Consider the following 15,648-nt stretch of genomic DNA (forward strand, 5'->3'; position numbering starts at 1 on the left):
ACAGTGAAACGTTGGTGCAGTCGATCATATCAAGCTTTTTGCACTTTTTTTAACACTTGAAAACTGATCAATGTATCAACTTCCTTGTTTTTCAGATGACCCAAAAAGGCCAAAATTACCAACAACACCCCAAAGTACAACACCAAGTAAGTGTCCTCCTGTAAGCTCTGTCATCAACATAACATCTCAGATTAGGTTCCTCCACATGAAGAGACTTCAGTCTGATCTGCTACCATTTTCACCATTTCGACTGTGCAGTTCTGACTCACATTGTAAAGCACCTCAAGCCCAAAATCTGTTCTAAAGATGTTTTAAACTGTATAGCTTCAAACGTACAACATATTGTCAGCAGCTGTCTTCAGACAGGCGTTTTTTTTTCTAAAAGCTGTAAACAAAGCAGTGATCAAACCTCTTTAAATCAAAGAGGAATCTGGATGTGATTATTGATCTTGGGCCCATATCAAACCCGTTTGCTTAATAATAGTGTTTTAGTTGTTTTTCTTGTCACTGATCTTCATATTTTACTCGTTATATTCTTGTTCTTCAGAGAATCTCAGTGATAATCCTCAAGACACAACCATGACCTCAACAGCAAGTAAGTCTTAGGAATATTTTCACTATCGGCAACTCAAAAGTAATAATTTAAACACATTTTGTTGTTTGAAATAATCGTCTCATCGAAATGCTTTGCTCACGTCGGAAGGATTCCTCTGTACCATATACTGACACAAGACCTGCTCATGAAACAAGCAGGGAAATTAATTAATCAACAGCAGCTTTTTGCAGTGTTGATAACTGTATTTTGTTTGTGGGCAGAATCGTCCACCAGCGTTTATATGAAGCAGAGTACAGTTTCACAAGAAGGAAAAACAGGAGACAAAGTGGACGACAAGGCCCACGGTAAAAAAAAAATGAAGAAGTTTTTACTGAAATGAAAAATGAAATGTGTTATGTCTGATCACATCTTGTCTCAGCCACACACCTACCTCATGTTCCATTACTTGTTTAACCCCACTGAAATATAAATACTGAATGGAAATTAATCAGCCCCAGCCGTTGAGCCAAACATGTGGAGTCATAACCACAAGGTACTTTTATGCTGAGGTGTTGCTTCCAGGGGGCAGTGAGCTCTTAAAGAGCGGTGACACTTATTCTCCAGAAACTGAAGTTATAGTTTCACTTCCGCTTTTGAGAACAAAGTAACTGCAGTGTTATACAGAATTTAATTAAAGGAAAGGATTTTAGTCGTCGTCATTGTTTAATCAGATGGAACAATTCACAATATGACCAGATTCATAGTCTGGAACACAGGGAACTGTGCAAGGGACATGAAACACTGACGGACCAGCGTGAACTGTGTTTCCTGCTTGAACTGGTTCCCATCAGATTGTCTTGTTTACATGAATAAAGTCATCAGATTGATTTGTGGGCTTATCGGCTCAAAGGATATCATTTGATGTATTCTTTTATTTCCGCGCAAATCCGCCCATGACCCCAGGCCAGCCAGTCCTGATTCTTCAGCTTCATCAAACTTCCTTTTGGAAACCACAACAAAGAAACGTTCTCATTGTTCAGAGTCCGATCAGGAAGAGATCATTGTGTGATGTGGCAGTATTGTTTCTTCTATCTGGCAGCAGTCAAACGTCATGATGTGGTGAATTCAAGTCCCAGAACAAATCTCCAGCCTGATGTTTCTTCTAGTTTCTGGATCTGATCACAGTTTCAGTCAGACGGGGTCAGTCTGATCCAATTCAGGTGTTTATATGGAGCCATTTTAGCTGGATCTGACTACTTCTGACCACAGCTGAAGACACATGGACAACGTGAAAGCGATGATATAGAGCAGGTAGAAGAATCAGTGGAATCATAAAAAAGTCATCAGCCAGCAGATAAAAAATAAGTTACCAAAGTTGATAATATTTAGATTATTATGAAAACAGCATCGATGGTCTAATGGGGCTGTAGGAATGCATTATTTAGTGCGTATATTCAATCCAATCTGACTTACATCTGTGAAATGAACCATTGTTGATGGAAAATAAAGGAAAAAAGTCTTATTTCTTATTCTCTTTCTGTCCTTGAATTAAGACGCCGTGACGCCCACTCCGGGGAAGATCCGGAAAGCCGAGACGACCACCACTCGAAACGGCACCTCAAATCCCTACGCTGACCCGACTGCGGCACACAGCGGTAAATTCAAACACTCACTACAAACTAAAACGTTTGTCTTCCCACAAATGAAGCCAGGGTCATCAGTTTATTGATCTCCCAGCAGGAACACAAGCGGCAGCGATCGTCTCCCCTATTTTACTGGTGCTGATCTGCGCTGCGATCGGGATCGGCTTCATACTGCATTGGAGGTAAGACCGGAGGAAACGCCGTGCAGCAGTTGCACGTGGCCGGCTGTTCATTTCCATCTGTTCCTCTCAGGAAATCAAGACACAACCTCCCACAGCAGCCAGGGGAGGAGCTGGTGCCCATGAACCCAGCATGCGGACTCCCCTCGTAGCCCTCCGCACCGTCTGAGGACTAATTTTAAAAAAACTGAAGACTGGACGCCACTGGCTTTCGCTTTCCCGCAGCTCATTTAATTGACAGAACGGACATTCGTGGTGTTTCAATCAGTATCCTTGTTTCGTCTCACAGTCCAACATCGTGTGCTGCTCAAACCGCCAAAGATGTGGATGTGGTGGATGATCAGATTCCTGAATACTGAGTTTCTTCAGTCAAATGCAACAATAACAGCTATGTTAGTCAACATAGCTTACTTGCTTTGTGTGTTTTAATATAAAGGCCTCTCAGTTGAGTAAGCGTAATGCTGCTTCATCCCTGGTGTGATAAAGTGAGCAGTGTCAGCAGCACTTTTCAGGATTTTCTCTCAGATGATTTTTCCACACGTCTTTCAGAGTTGACAGCAGTTTTATAGGGCTGGCGGCTGTCACTGTCACTACTGCTTGGTAAACTCAGGTTAATTTCCACGTCTCAGGCAAATATTTTCCCGAAGCTAATCAGTGCAGGAAAAAAAAATAACAGTGAAGAGAATACACTCCATGTGAGGCTGTAGTAGATTCAGTAAAGACATGAAGACATAAAATGTTTGAATCCTTTTGTTTTGCTTTTCTACAAACAGCATTTTTTTTTTTTTTTTACCAGATCTTTAGATATTTGTCATTCTGTGGGACAATTTACAGAGATAAGTCCAAGCAGCTCTTTGGGAGTTTGTATTTAAATATTTCTCTTAATTCTTCTCTTAAGCTTCATCCCCGCCAATCACAGTTGTTTTCTGAAATTTTCCAAAAAAAAAAAAAAAAAAAAGAGAATGACCCAGATCAAATTGTCCACAGTTTTGTTATTCATGTAACTGCTTGATTTGTGGTGTAATAAAGAAGTGAGGCATGAGAATGTCTTCTAATTTTGTGAGCTGGTGGTCGAGTGGCGTGTTTCCCACATAATGGATCAATTTTCATTTCATTTTCTCATTTTGCTCTAAAATATTACATATTTCATGTGTTGTATGAATTCAGTCCTTTTATAATGATGCTGTTCTTCATTATATGCTTCACATCACTGAACTCTGTAGATGACTGGTTTGATTTCCATCTTGAAATAGAGGATATCTGTAAAAATAGTGTTTTTTTTCCCTAAATTTTCTAAACTCTCCAGTTCCAGCAGACCATTAGAAGAGTTAATGTGCCAACAGGTCAGCCCGGCTCTGAGTGTAAATTATCATTTGATCTGCATGAAGTCATATTTTAGCCACACACAGGCACAGAAAGTAGTGATAACTATACAGACTTCAACTTCAACCCCGGGAAAAGAAACTGTATCCACCATTATAGCAGGAGACGGTTTTCCTTGTGGCCTTATTTAAACACTGATCAAGCCAAATAATGCTGCATGCATCTTTGCTCTTGAAGAGATTCTGGATTTGTACAACAGACATAATTCGACGATTTTTATGTGTTTCATTGATGCCTCTAAGGCCTTCGATCGTGTGAATCATGAAAAATGGTTCTATAAATTGCATAATAGAGGGGTTCCCATGTCACTTATAAGAATTCTGACTTTCTGGTATTCACACCAGATAATGTATGTGAAATGGGGTGATTCTACATCTGCACCCTTTAATGGATGCCATGGAGTTAGGCAGGGGAGTATCTTATCTCCATTTCTCTTTAATATCTACATTGATGAGTTATCAAACCAACTTAACAGTTGTAGAACAGGCTGTATGATTGGAGATGCTGTTGTGAACCACCTGATGTACGCAGATGATCTGATTGTCCTGTGTCCATGCAGCGCTGGCCTCCAGCAGCTACTCAGAATATGCTCTCAACATGGCTCTGATTTTGATATTAAATATAATGGAAAAAAGAGTAACATCATGATCATCAGAAGCAAGGAAGACAATAAACTGTCTTTCCCTGTCTTCTCTCTTTCTGGTACTGTCCTTAAAACTTGCGAAGAAGTTAAATATCTAGGACACTTATTTGAGTAACGTCCTGTCTGATGATAGAGACATTCAAAGACAATGCCGTATGATGTCTGCACTGGCTAACATGCTGAAGAGAAAATTTAGTATACTCTTTTTAAAACCTTCTGTACCTCAATGTATACTGCCCACTTGTGGCGGCATTACAAAAGGAGCTCCATGCAGAGACTCAACTGGCCCTCATTTATCAAACGGTAGTACGACCGTATATGGGCGTACGCCCGTCGTACGTCCATATGAAAGACGGGTTGGTTATTTATCAATTTGGTCGTGATCGTTCGGAAAGATGAAATCTCACGACAGCTCTGACATCGTGTACGCAAGCTTCAGTCAGTGCGGACTTGCGGTGCAGTGCAGAAAACCTGGCGGAGCGTGAAAATAACTATAAAGCACATCTCAAACCCGCCATAAAGCAGGAGCAGCACACATTCAATACAGATTAAAAAAAATAAATAAATAAAAAAAATAAAATGATGTCCTTAAGGAATATCTAATGAAATTCTTCCTCTTGGGATTAATAAAGGATTTTTAACTTTCAATAAGTCCGCTGGTTCATCCTGCCACGGAGAGGAGCGCAGTTTTAACAATGCGCAAAGACGCTGCTGCTGCTGCAGAGCAGCTTCAGACGCTCAGATCCAGCGGGGGAAACGCTGCTGTTCCTGTTCATCCCCGAAAAGGTGTGTGACTTTATTTAGGTAGTTTACACAACATTGCACTTGCGACAGAGTTACTTTGATGCGCTTGCGCCACAAGAGGATGTGGGAACCAGCAGAGCCTCACTGGGTCTGGACGGAGGAGACAGGACCTGAAGAACCGCGACTGAAATGTAAATAAACTCTAAAGTATAGAAAATTATTTATTTAATCAGTGATGTGAAGCCAGCAGCCTAGAAAATAACATTAACTAAAGGGAGATTAAATACAGACAGAGGACGTTTAGTCAAACATTTTATTAAAACTTCTATGAGTTGTCTTTAATTTAAGCAGCACCAGCAGCGGGAGGCACGCGCCGCCCTCGGTGGCCTGAGTCCCGGGTCCTGTTCGGTCCTGTGCTGTGTCCCGTTCGGTCCGAGGTGTGTCTCGGTGGGACCGTCCCCACTGTGGGGAGGAGACCGGGCCGCGGTGCCGCTGCTGTCTGACTCTGAGACATCATAAAACAAAACAATAAAACTCTGAGCTGTACAACATGAGTCGGCTTCATTATTTGTAATATCAGGGTTAAATTAACGGATCTATAACCTGCTCAGACCTCAGCCGGTGTCCGTTCATCCAGGTGACGCTGCTCACTGCTGCCGTGAACAGCGTCCTCCAGACTGCGTTTTTCTTTTCTCCTTTAATTTCAGTTTTTTATTCTTCCAAGGAGCTCCTCCTGATTTCATCTCCACCTCAGACCTGAGAGGATCCATTTCCAGCTCCCAAAAGTTTCTTTTTTCGCCAAAATCGCTCCTTTTCCGTGTTTGACCTCACTGGGCGCGGTTTGGGAACTGTGAATATTTCAGGGCGGAACATTGTTAATGACGATCGAATTCAGCCGCCGCATTTATCAACACCCGATCACTCAAACGCTGAGGTCGGCGAGGTACGGAAGTTTCTGTAATGCCGCGCGAGCCCCGTCGTACGATGAGCTCACCGCTCAGATATACACCTGTTTGAAAGATCGTTTGATAAATGAGGGCCACTGTGCCCAGAGGGAGCAGTGCAAACCAGAGTTTGTGAGTGCTGATGTTCCTACATGTCCTGCTGTACTCAGGAACCTGATGTTCAGCTGTATGTGTAGAATGTCTAAATTATCAAACGGCATTATTTCTGCACTGGTAAATCCTGCTCTGAGTACGTTTAGGTTCACTTCAAGGCTCTGGAGGCATTGGCGTTTTAGCTTGTATGTAAACACTTGATGCTGGAATGTCTGTCTTGTTGTGTATGTGTGTTGCTCTCTTCTGTATTTTATTATTTCTTTTCTATGGATCGCCGCTGTGTCCGAAATCAAATCAAATCAATCAATCAGTCAATGCATGTGCCACAAGAAATTAACGTTACAATTGCTAAATTATGAGAAAAAAGAACAAACCACAGGAAAAGTTCTGTAATAGTAATTAAAAAAAAAGCCTACTGCGGTACATTTCAGTGAAGAGGCAACAAATCAGGAATGTGAAAACTTAAAATTTTAATGTTTCTTCTTTTCAAAAAGCGTTGAAGACTTCTGTCATATAAAGAGAAAGTCACTGCTGTATAAACACCTTTGCAGAAAAATACTGAAAACTCCACATATAGCAGCAGAATAATCATTAAATTGACCACAGTGAATAGAGCTAAAAGACAAACATGTCAAAAATAGACATTTCAGTCAATAATGTAAACTCACTCGGAAGTTTGAACAAAATTACGTGGACTTATAAACATCCTCCCGTTCATTCTCCGTCGTCTGTTTTGTTAAATTTGGCAGAACTGAGTGTAAATAATTTGATTTCTGTGTGAAAACCAACAAGCGGAAGTCGCCTTCTTCCCTCCCTGTTTACAGTTTGTACGAGTAAATCCCAATCCTGCGAGGGATCCTTCTCACAGGATCCATCAATCTGCCACAGCTGCTCCCAACACTCCTAATTCCAGCTACGCACTTTTAAACTGTCTTCCTGGATGTTTAAATATAGTGAGACAACTGCAGCAGGAACTTTGGTATGAAGTACTTCAAAGAAATCCTCTGAATTAATCAAATCCAATCACAACTGCTGAATGGGAAGCAGAGTAGAGGCGGAAAGCTTTTATCCACCAACCGAACAACTCACATCAGATGACTTCGTATGTTTTTATTGTTTTTGGGGAGGAACTTTGCCTGAACCACTCGCAGCTGTTTGTCATCAGTAAATGTTGCCTTGAAGTGTCATTACAGATAGGAAAACCAGCTCCAACATCCCGGATTCTCAGACTCCCACATAAAAATAGACATAACAAAACAAATCAGGAGATTTTACTCTTTCTCTTTTGTTTAATAAAAACTGAAGCTGAAACTAAGTCCTTCAGGAAATGATCTCCCTGTTCTGTCCAGCAGATTTTCGGTCCCGCAGTTAGAAGAAGGCCATGATGAAGTCGTCCGCCACTCTGTGGAACCCCGGGGCTGCCTGGGGGATCTGCGCCATGGAGAGCACGTCGTCGGTCATGAGGAAGGCCACGGGCCCCACGCGGGTCCACACACACCTCTCGCACAGCGGCCCGCCCTGCGACTTGCAGTCGCTCTGCAGAGAAACACGAGAACCATGAAACCAGTGCGGGCCCAGAGGAAGGCGGCCTCCGCCGAGTGGTTTCTTTCCCCCCCATCTTCTTACATAATTCATGGCTGGTTTGCTCATGATGAACGCCGAGCCGGGCGTGAGGCAGTTGGGACAGCTTCCAACGGAGCACGGGGGAGTGGTTCCATCCGCCAGCGGGGCGGGGGGCATCTCAGACTTCAGCAAGTATTCCTGGGAAAGCATAAGTTCAAACAGCTGTTTTTCATTTGAGGGTCGCAACTGAATTTATTCTCATTGTCTCTGTTATCATCTCCAGCGAGAGGAGTTAATCTACCGGTGGATTTCTTAAACCTCACTGAAACCTGGTGAAAGAAGGGTGAATATCTCTGTTTCAATGTAGCGTCCATCTACAACTCAAATCTTCTCACAGCCTCAGATAGAGGACTGGTCTCTGTTCTGGTCCTGTTCGATCTCAGTGCTGCATTCCACACTGTTGATCATGACGTCCTACTGCAGAGACTAGAATATACTATTGGGATTAAAGGTTCAGCATTAAACTGGTTTCAATCATATTTAACAGACAGGTTCCACTTTGTCAATGTTAACGATGATTCTTGGATCAAAGTTGAATATGGAGTTCCACAGGGTTCTGTTCTAGGACCTATGCTCTTTACATTATACATGCTTCCTGTAGGGAACATCATCAGGACACACTCCATTAACTTCCACTGTTATGCAGATGATACACAGATCTATTTATCCCTGAAACCAGATGACACCGATCAATTTATCAAATTAGAAGCTTGTCTTAAAGACATAGAAACCTGGAAGAGTCGTAATTTTCTCCTCCTAAATTCAGATAAAACAGAAGTTATTTTATTTGGCCCAAAACACCGGAGGGAAAAAGTGTCTAAACAAATAGTGATGGTGTTGCTTTAACCTCCAGTAACAGAGAGAAAGATTTAAGCCTTTCATCTTTCCATAAATCGTTTTTTTTTTTCCTTCTCAGCACTGCAGTGAAAGTGTCAGGCCTCTCCGGTTTCAAACATTCTCTTCAAGCCTCCGACCTCCAGGTTCACGGTTTGAGCGATTTACAGGAGGAGTCCACATGTTGAGAAACAGACGGAAGCAGTTTGTCCTCCAGGGAGACTTTGTCCTCCGGCAGATGCTTCCCATCAGTTTCTCTTAAATATAGAACAGAGTCTAACAAAAGCGTCGGCATGTGGCGGCCATTAAATGTGCTCACGACTCGTTGGGAGTCGTGAGCGTGTGTGTGTGTGTGTGTGTGTGTGTGTGTGTGTGTGTGTGTGTGTGTGTGTCTGTTTATGTTTATATGTGTGCATTTATGTATGTTATTGTAAATTGTGTTAGATATGTATGTGTTTATGGACCCCCTCGAAAACGAGATGCTACATCTCAAGGGGCATTCTATTAATAAAACTTCAAAAAACTTCTAATATTTGAGTCGGGTGATGTCCTCCGGGAGGTGAATGTTCCAGATCCGGCACAGCCACAGATGTGTGTATTCTGAGCGCTGCCCTTACCCCGGCTATCGTCAGGATGCGTTGGATGTTCTTCGTCATGACCAGAGACGTCTTGGAACGAGTCACCGCCACGTACAGCAGGTTCCACTCGTCGTCGGGAATTTTACCTGCGCCAAGTGGAGACAGGAAAAAAAATCTGAGCTGTTGAGGAAACCGCGCCTCTTTAGCCTGGAAAGTTCTGACATACGGAGGTTAGATATGAGATAACAGAAAGGAAAACCTACAGAAAGAGAAGTCGGGGTGGTGGCACAGCTCGTGGCCGGAACAGGGAACCTTGGCGAAGTCGTCGTTCACGATCACGGTGTGAAACTCCAGACCCTTGGCCTTGTGGACCGTCCCCACGATGAAGTCTGTCAGGAGAGGAGCAGCGGAACGTTTCAGCGAAGAAATGAAAGAAGCCGTCCATCGATTTCCTGTCCGGGGAAGCGGATCTCGCCCTTGCGGATAAAAACGGCGCCCAACCTGCTCTGCTGATGTCCCGTTCGTAGCAGCTGTTGAGGCGCTCCACCAGCTCGGGGATGCGCCCGCCGTACGTCTCCACGATGGCGAGCTTCCCGCCCAGCTCGTTGTCCTCGGTCTGCTCGGCGTACTTCTTCAGACTGTAGAAGGCGCATCCGATGTTCTTTGCGAATGAGCGGATGAAGGGATCCCTGAAATCTAGATCGAGAGAGATAGAGAGACAGAGAGAGAGAGAGAGAGAGAGAGAGAGAGAGAGAGAGAGAGAGAGAGAGAGAGAGAGAGAGAGAGAGAGAGAGAGAGAGAGAGAGAGAGAGAGAGAGAGAGAGAGAGAGAGAGAGAGAGTAAACTCGCGTTAACTTCATATTTGAAGTTTTCTGAGTGACGGTTTTTATTTTGAGTTGTATTAATGCTCCTTTTCTGCATGCGGTCCTTGTAAACAACCACCATTGATAAGACTCTCACATCGTGGTCGCTGGACTTCCTTTTTGCCGCTGTGCTGCAGGAGGTGCCAAAGGTCCAAGATTTTATCCAGGCCGATATTTTTGACATCCTTTATGAAAAAAAATGAACGAATCAACAAAGGCTCGGTATGATCAGAGCAAGAAGACAATCGACGGAGGTTTCATTCAAACTCACTCCTATGAAGTGGATCCGGCAGTTTGGGTTGGCGTCGATCAGAGAGACGGCCCTGCTGAACACTCCCAGGTTGCACCGGGACAAGATGGCCGTCTGCCCCGGGCTCGTACTCACCCCTGTATTCATGCACTCCAGAGCCTTATTCGCCGTCTCGTCACACACTCCATCTACAACACAAAGGGGAAGGATAAAAACCTAAACTAAACAGAATATTCTCATGCTGCATTTCCACTCATTCACCTCTCTGCTTTCCACCAACAAGGATCTTGTCGACTTTCTTGCAGACGCTGAGGATGGTGGCTCCAACGTAGGCGATCTCAGCACCGAACCGAAAGCTCTGGATCACAAAAGACCACGACTCAAAACACGACAGCTCACGTCCCTCAAAGTGAACTCGTGACTGATGAAGAGAAGCTTCCTGTATTTAGTTTATTTGACCTTCTACAGCCGCGTCACATGACGTGTGTGAGTGCGTACCTGTGTGAGATAGTAGATGTGTGTGTGCTCGGTGACGTTCAGGGCGTTGACGGCTCCTCTGAAGGTGTAGATCTGCTGGTGAGGATCTCCAACCAGGATCTTCCCGCAGCGCTGCGAGAGCAGCACATCCATGATGACTGAAGGCGGAATGAAACCATTTTCAGCGTCACAAACTGAAATTCACGGCAGGTTTGTGAATTTGTCTGGTCGGGGGCGGCCGGCTGGGTACCCGGAGCGCAGTCCTGCGCCTCGTCTATGAACAAGGCGTCGTACTGGTCGGAGAGACGGGGCTTCGGGGTTTGCAGCTGCCACAGCTTCAGGTAACCTGCGGACGCAGGAACGTGTGTGTACGGTGTGCGTCTAACACTCACGACCTCTCACCTGGACTCCTACAGCTGACGTACCATCGTGAGTCATGAAATAGGCGACCTGTGTTTTCTCGTGGAGGTCCGTCATTTTGTCCCAGATCATCAGCGCGTCGTCCACAAACAGCTCGGGATTCAGCTTGAGAGGAGGAAATAAAAGGTGTGAGGCGAGACTCTCCAGGCGCTCCTGCTGAACGACTCGCCGGTACCATTTGTTCCAGCGCCACGGCTTCTGTGGAGACCCTGCCGTTGTCGAGGTGAGGGGAGGGAACGTGGTGCGGGCCGATGGTCCGGTCCGCCGACGCCATGAAGTTGTTGAGCGTCTCCGAGATCACTTTGGACCTGGCGAAGCCCCCGCGGCCTTTGGGCAGGGCGAAGCTGATGTTGAACGGCTTCACGTTGGGGACGAGCTTGTTGCTGTTTCTATACCTGACGGAGGAAAAGGATGACGGCAGCAGGAACAGGGGGAAAAAAAAAAAAAAAAAAAAAGCGGTTATGAAAGGACATCCTCCTGAAGCTGAGTGGCAGCGCTCCTCCTGCACCTCTTTCCGATGTCGTTGTAGGCCAGCGAGTGGACCGTCCTGCACTCCACGTTGCGGGGGAAGCGGCGGCGCGCCTCGGTGGCCACCGAGTTGTTGAAAGCCACGTACAGGAAGCGGAGGTGCGGCCGCTGCTCGGCGTACTTCACCAGCGTGGTGGTCTTCCCCGTCCCTGCGTCGGGCGGGAGGGGGACTTTCAGCCGCGGCGGGCGCCGGAGATCCGAATCTGAGCAACTTCTGCCTTCTCCTACCTGCAAACGCGATGATCTTGACCACGTGGTCGCGCTGGATGTCGTGTCTGAGGATCTCCTGCTGCTCCTGCGTGACGTGAATCCGGCGCCCCCTGACGAACACAGAGCCGGTCAGAGCTGTAAATCCGAGTGGATATCAAGCAGGTTTTACACACACCATGTACGCCTCACCTGCCCTCCCCGGAGGTGTCAGTGAAGGGTCCGTTCTCCAGCAGGTGCAGGACGTAGTAGATGTTGTAATGCAGCCTGAGGAGGCGGGAGACGGCCGTCGTGAGCCGACCGACGACGACTGGATACTGAGAACGACGGACTGCGCGGGGCCCACCTGTTGCTGATCTGGACGCGGTTCCTCTGCAGGGCCAGCAGCATCATGGCCATGTGGTTCAGGTACTCTGTGACTGCCGAGAAGGACAAGCAGCCGGCGAGCAGCGACACCAGCGCCTCCACGTCCGCCACGCTCTCGCTCAGGATCAGGATGACGGCCATGGCCGCGTACGGGTTGGGTCCCTGGAGGTCGCGCGCACGACTGATGAGATTCGCGCACCGACGCCAATTAACGTTCAACGCCACATCACGTGAGCGCTGTACCTGGCAGTTGAGGTGCAGGTGCTTCTTGATATCGGGAATCCGTAGGGTGACGGAGGCCTCGGCCTGCGGGTAGAGCCGGTGCCTCTTGACTCGCTCCAGAACGTCGTCCGGCCTCACCCGCTCTGCCACTGGATGCTGGGCCATGAGACTGAACAAAACACACCAAACGTCACAAAAATAACACAAAAAACAGCAGAAAATCACATAAAGAACTCATTAGTTAGGCGTTTTACACAGTTATGAATAATGATGAAAATGACTCCAACATGTACTAACAGAATTGAAGAAATGGAGACTTACACCACGAGGCTTCGCATGCTGAGGTCTGATCGCGTCCGATCGGTGATGCCACTGTCCTTCAGGGTCTTCGCCATCTCGCCCACCATTTCCTTTTCTCTCATCACGTAGCGGTAGTATCGCTTCTTGAAAGGCATGAACTGTTCAAACAGAGCACATCACAGGACTCCAAGAAGCAGTTGGATGGGGATTTTTTTTTTTAGCTTTTCAGTTTGATACCTGCAGCTTAAACATGTCGAACATATGACTAATATTCACGTCTTTTATATGGAATTTGAACTTGAGGCTAATTTAATATGCTCGTGTCCGAGACTCATCCAGGTTATTTCTTTGAGCAGAATCATCTGGTGTTTGGATGTGTTGGTTTTCAAACTAATCATTTGATTGATTTAGCCTGATATCTTCCCATAGTTAAGTGCTTTCCAATTAACTTCTTGTTTCATTTTTAGCAATCTGTGCCAATATTTGAAGAGTACCTTGCCTGTTATTCCTGGCTGGAGATGACTGAGGGGAGATTACAATACTTACACCTTGTGGCCAAAAGAGGGAACAATTTCATTTACTCCTAGATTAACAAAGGTGGCAGGTTTCCATGGTTAAGCAGCAAAATTAAAAACAAAAATAATAATAAATCAGGATTTATCAGATTTTTATGGGGAAACAAAAAAAAACAAATGCAGGGCTCCTTATTACGATGGTAGAGAAACAACTTATGCTCTCACTCTAAGTATCCAAAACACGGTGATGTGGAGAAATTCTAACTCTTCTAATGTGCCACACAGAGCTGCTCTAACCTTAGTGTCCTGGACAATGTCCCTCCAGCGATGACACACCAGGCTGACACAGCGGTAGAGGTCCCGCGCCGGGACGAGGCACAGTATCTGCCTGAGCACTTCCTCTGGAAGGTCGTCAATGCAGCCCTGAGGCTGGAGTAAGGCTTTGTTGGTGCCCAGGAGTCCATAGTGTTCATCGGGGAGGGGCTCCACCTCCTCTTCGTCACATCTCTCAAATTCAGAGTCATCGTCAAACATCTCTGCCGTCACTCCCTCCAGATAATCCACCTCCGGCTCCTTTGTGGCTTCGGACTCCAGCCCCATCGGGACTCCTAACAGGCTGGCGTCATCAATCTCATCCTCGTCCATCATGTCAGACTCTGGAATCACAACTGCAGCTAAAAGGTTGTCATCGATCTCATTGTCGTCGTCTTCGGGGTTTGGTGGAAGTGGGACAGCTAACAGGCTGATGTCGTCGTCGTCTTCATCCTCCTCCTCGACAGCATTTGGACCTCCGTTGCGATACATAGACGTAGAAGGCAGGGACGGCTTGTGTGGACTCGTACTGATGACTTTTGACACTGAGAAGAAGTTGTTGATGCTCTTCTGACGCCCGGAAGGACTCCTGAAAGCTGCTGGTGCTGTAATGACATGGAAAGAGGAAAAAGACATCCAGAGTCTGGCCTTCATATTTTGATCCAACAAAGACATTGACAGTTTTTTTTTTGTGTACACTAAGCAGAAAGCTTGTAATTACCAAATCTGCGTGTCTTCGAGGGCGTCCTGGGATACAGCCCTCGGTTGGGGTCATGATTGCTTCGGGCGCTGTTGGCGTGAGGTTGTGTGAGGGCGTCTGTCCCTGCAGCACTCTGTCCAAGCTCCTCACACTCCTGTGCATTCAGGTGTCTCCTCTTAGCCTTTCCTTGGAAATCACACAGAATTCAAACACATGAATGCAAGACAGAATATGATGCTGTGATGTCCTTAAAGCCATTTTCAATGTCCTCACTCAACACATGTAAAATCTGTACTTTCTGCAACCTGTGCATTTATAATTATTTACATATATACACATATATACACATATTCTATTTTCTTGTGAGGCTCTGTGATCATTGTACAATCTCAGCTGTATCAAGCGTTGGAGACACGAGAAATCAAACAATATTAATCATTATTGGTGTGTTTTCGTCCTATTGTTGTAAGACACTTACTTTTAACAGCCACCTCCATTCTGGTTCCCAAAGCAGCACTTCTACATACCGCCAAGAAGACACTTTGGTACCTTAAAGATGCAAAAACACAACAAAAACAAAACAAACAAAAGTTTCACAGTAACTGTCGGAGGGGCTCGAGAAAATAAAAAAAACCGCTTCTCGTTGCCTCTCTGTTTAAGGAAGCGAGCAGCTGCGACATGAAGTAAACATGTTTGTGTTATAAAACTGAAGTTAAAAGCAGTTTTTCATTTAGAAATATGGATTTCGATGCTTCCGTGTTTTTCCAAGCGGCGCTGCTGTAGAAATGACGTGATTGGTCCGTTTCTTCTTCGTTGAAACAAAAAAGGCTCATTACTGCGGATCGCTGCGCACTACCGCCACCTACTGGACGAAGAAGATGCATTCGAGGAAAACTGAGTGGTGCAGCTTTTATTTCTGTAAATCCAGATGCGAAAGCATTGAGATTGATGCAGAGAAGGAATCAAGGGTTGAAATGCGTATTTCTTTTATTGGTATTAGACTTAATAGTAATGTGATTTCTGTCATTTCACCCGGGTATCAATTGAAATTGTGTCATATTACTGCATTGATTATGTTGATTGTACCGATTATTTCTTTTTCTTTTTGCATATTCTTACTTATATATGCAGGGTGTGTTTGAATTGCATAGCTCCTGGACAATACTGGGGCTGACTAAACGTAGCAAAAACAGTCATTGTTGTACTTCAAGGCAATAATGCTAATAATGACAGCCACTTGCTACTGCAGTCATATCACACATTTGATT

At 45.3% G+C, this 15,648-nt stretch overlaps 2 protein-coding genes across 10 annotated transcripts in view; one reads left to right on the forward strand and one right to left on the reverse strand.

The window, feature by feature from the left end:
• The window catches only part of il15ra (interleukin 15 receptor subunit alpha), a 31,645-nt gene that overhangs the window by 11,032 nt on the left and 4,965 nt on the right, over positions 1 to 15,648 (forward strand). For 4 of the 8 annotated variants that reach the window (XM_030113326.1, XM_030113330.1, XM_030113328.1 and 1 more), the window contains 6 exons: positions 96 to 146; positions 548 to 595; positions 817 to 900; positions 2,089 to 2,190; positions 2,273 to 2,360; positions 2,431 to 3,339. In XM_030113326.1, the coding sequence (XP_029969186.1) occupies positions 96 to 146; positions 548 to 595; positions 817 to 900; positions 2,089 to 2,190; positions 2,273 to 2,360; positions 2,431 to 2,509 (452 nt within the window). In that variant the 3' untranslated portion in view covers positions 2,510 to 3,339. Of the gene's footprint in view, positions 1 to 95; positions 147 to 547; positions 596 to 816; positions 901 to 2,088; positions 2,191 to 2,272; positions 2,389 to 2,430; positions 3,340 to 15,648 lie in introns of those variants that run through there. The other 4 variants (XM_030113327.1, XM_030113329.1, XM_030113331.1 and 1 more) reach the window with 4 other exon arrangements.
• Positions 6,639 to 15,143, reverse strand: fbxo18 (F-box DNA helicase 1). Of its 2 annotated transcripts, XM_030113311.1 has the most exons (22): positions 15,028 to 15,088; positions 14,859 to 14,929; positions 14,402 to 14,566; positions 13,666 to 14,285; positions 12,875 to 13,011; positions 12,575 to 12,722; positions 12,312 to 12,493; positions 12,158 to 12,232; positions 11,987 to 12,078; positions 11,739 to 11,907; positions 11,406 to 11,625; positions 11,236 to 11,335; positions 11,061 to 11,156; positions 10,832 to 10,968; positions 10,595 to 10,691; positions 10,355 to 10,521; positions 10,181 to 10,268; positions 9,722 to 9,916; positions 9,484 to 9,609; positions 9,260 to 9,366; positions 7,812 to 7,946; positions 6,639 to 7,721 (listed from the first exon to the last, which is right to left on the reverse strand). In XM_030113311.1, exons 2-22 carry the CDS (start codon positions 14,875 to 14,877, stop codon positions 7,554 to 7,556), a joined length of 3,243 nt encoding a protein of 1,080 aa, XP_029969171.1. In that variant the 5' UTR covers positions 14,878 to 14,929; positions 15,028 to 15,088; the 3' UTR covers positions 6,639 to 7,553. The 2 variants fall into 2 exon arrangements, with proteins under 2 accessions (XP_029969171.1, XP_029969170.1); XM_030113310.1 differs by having other exon boundaries at positions 14,859 to 15,143.

This window comes from Salarias fasciatus, chromosome 17, assembly GCF_902148845.1.
Source record: "Salarias fasciatus chromosome 17, fSalaFa1.1, whole genome shotgun sequence".
NCBI lineage: Eukaryota > Metazoa > Chordata > Actinopteri > Blenniiformes > Blenniidae > Salarias > Salarias fasciatus.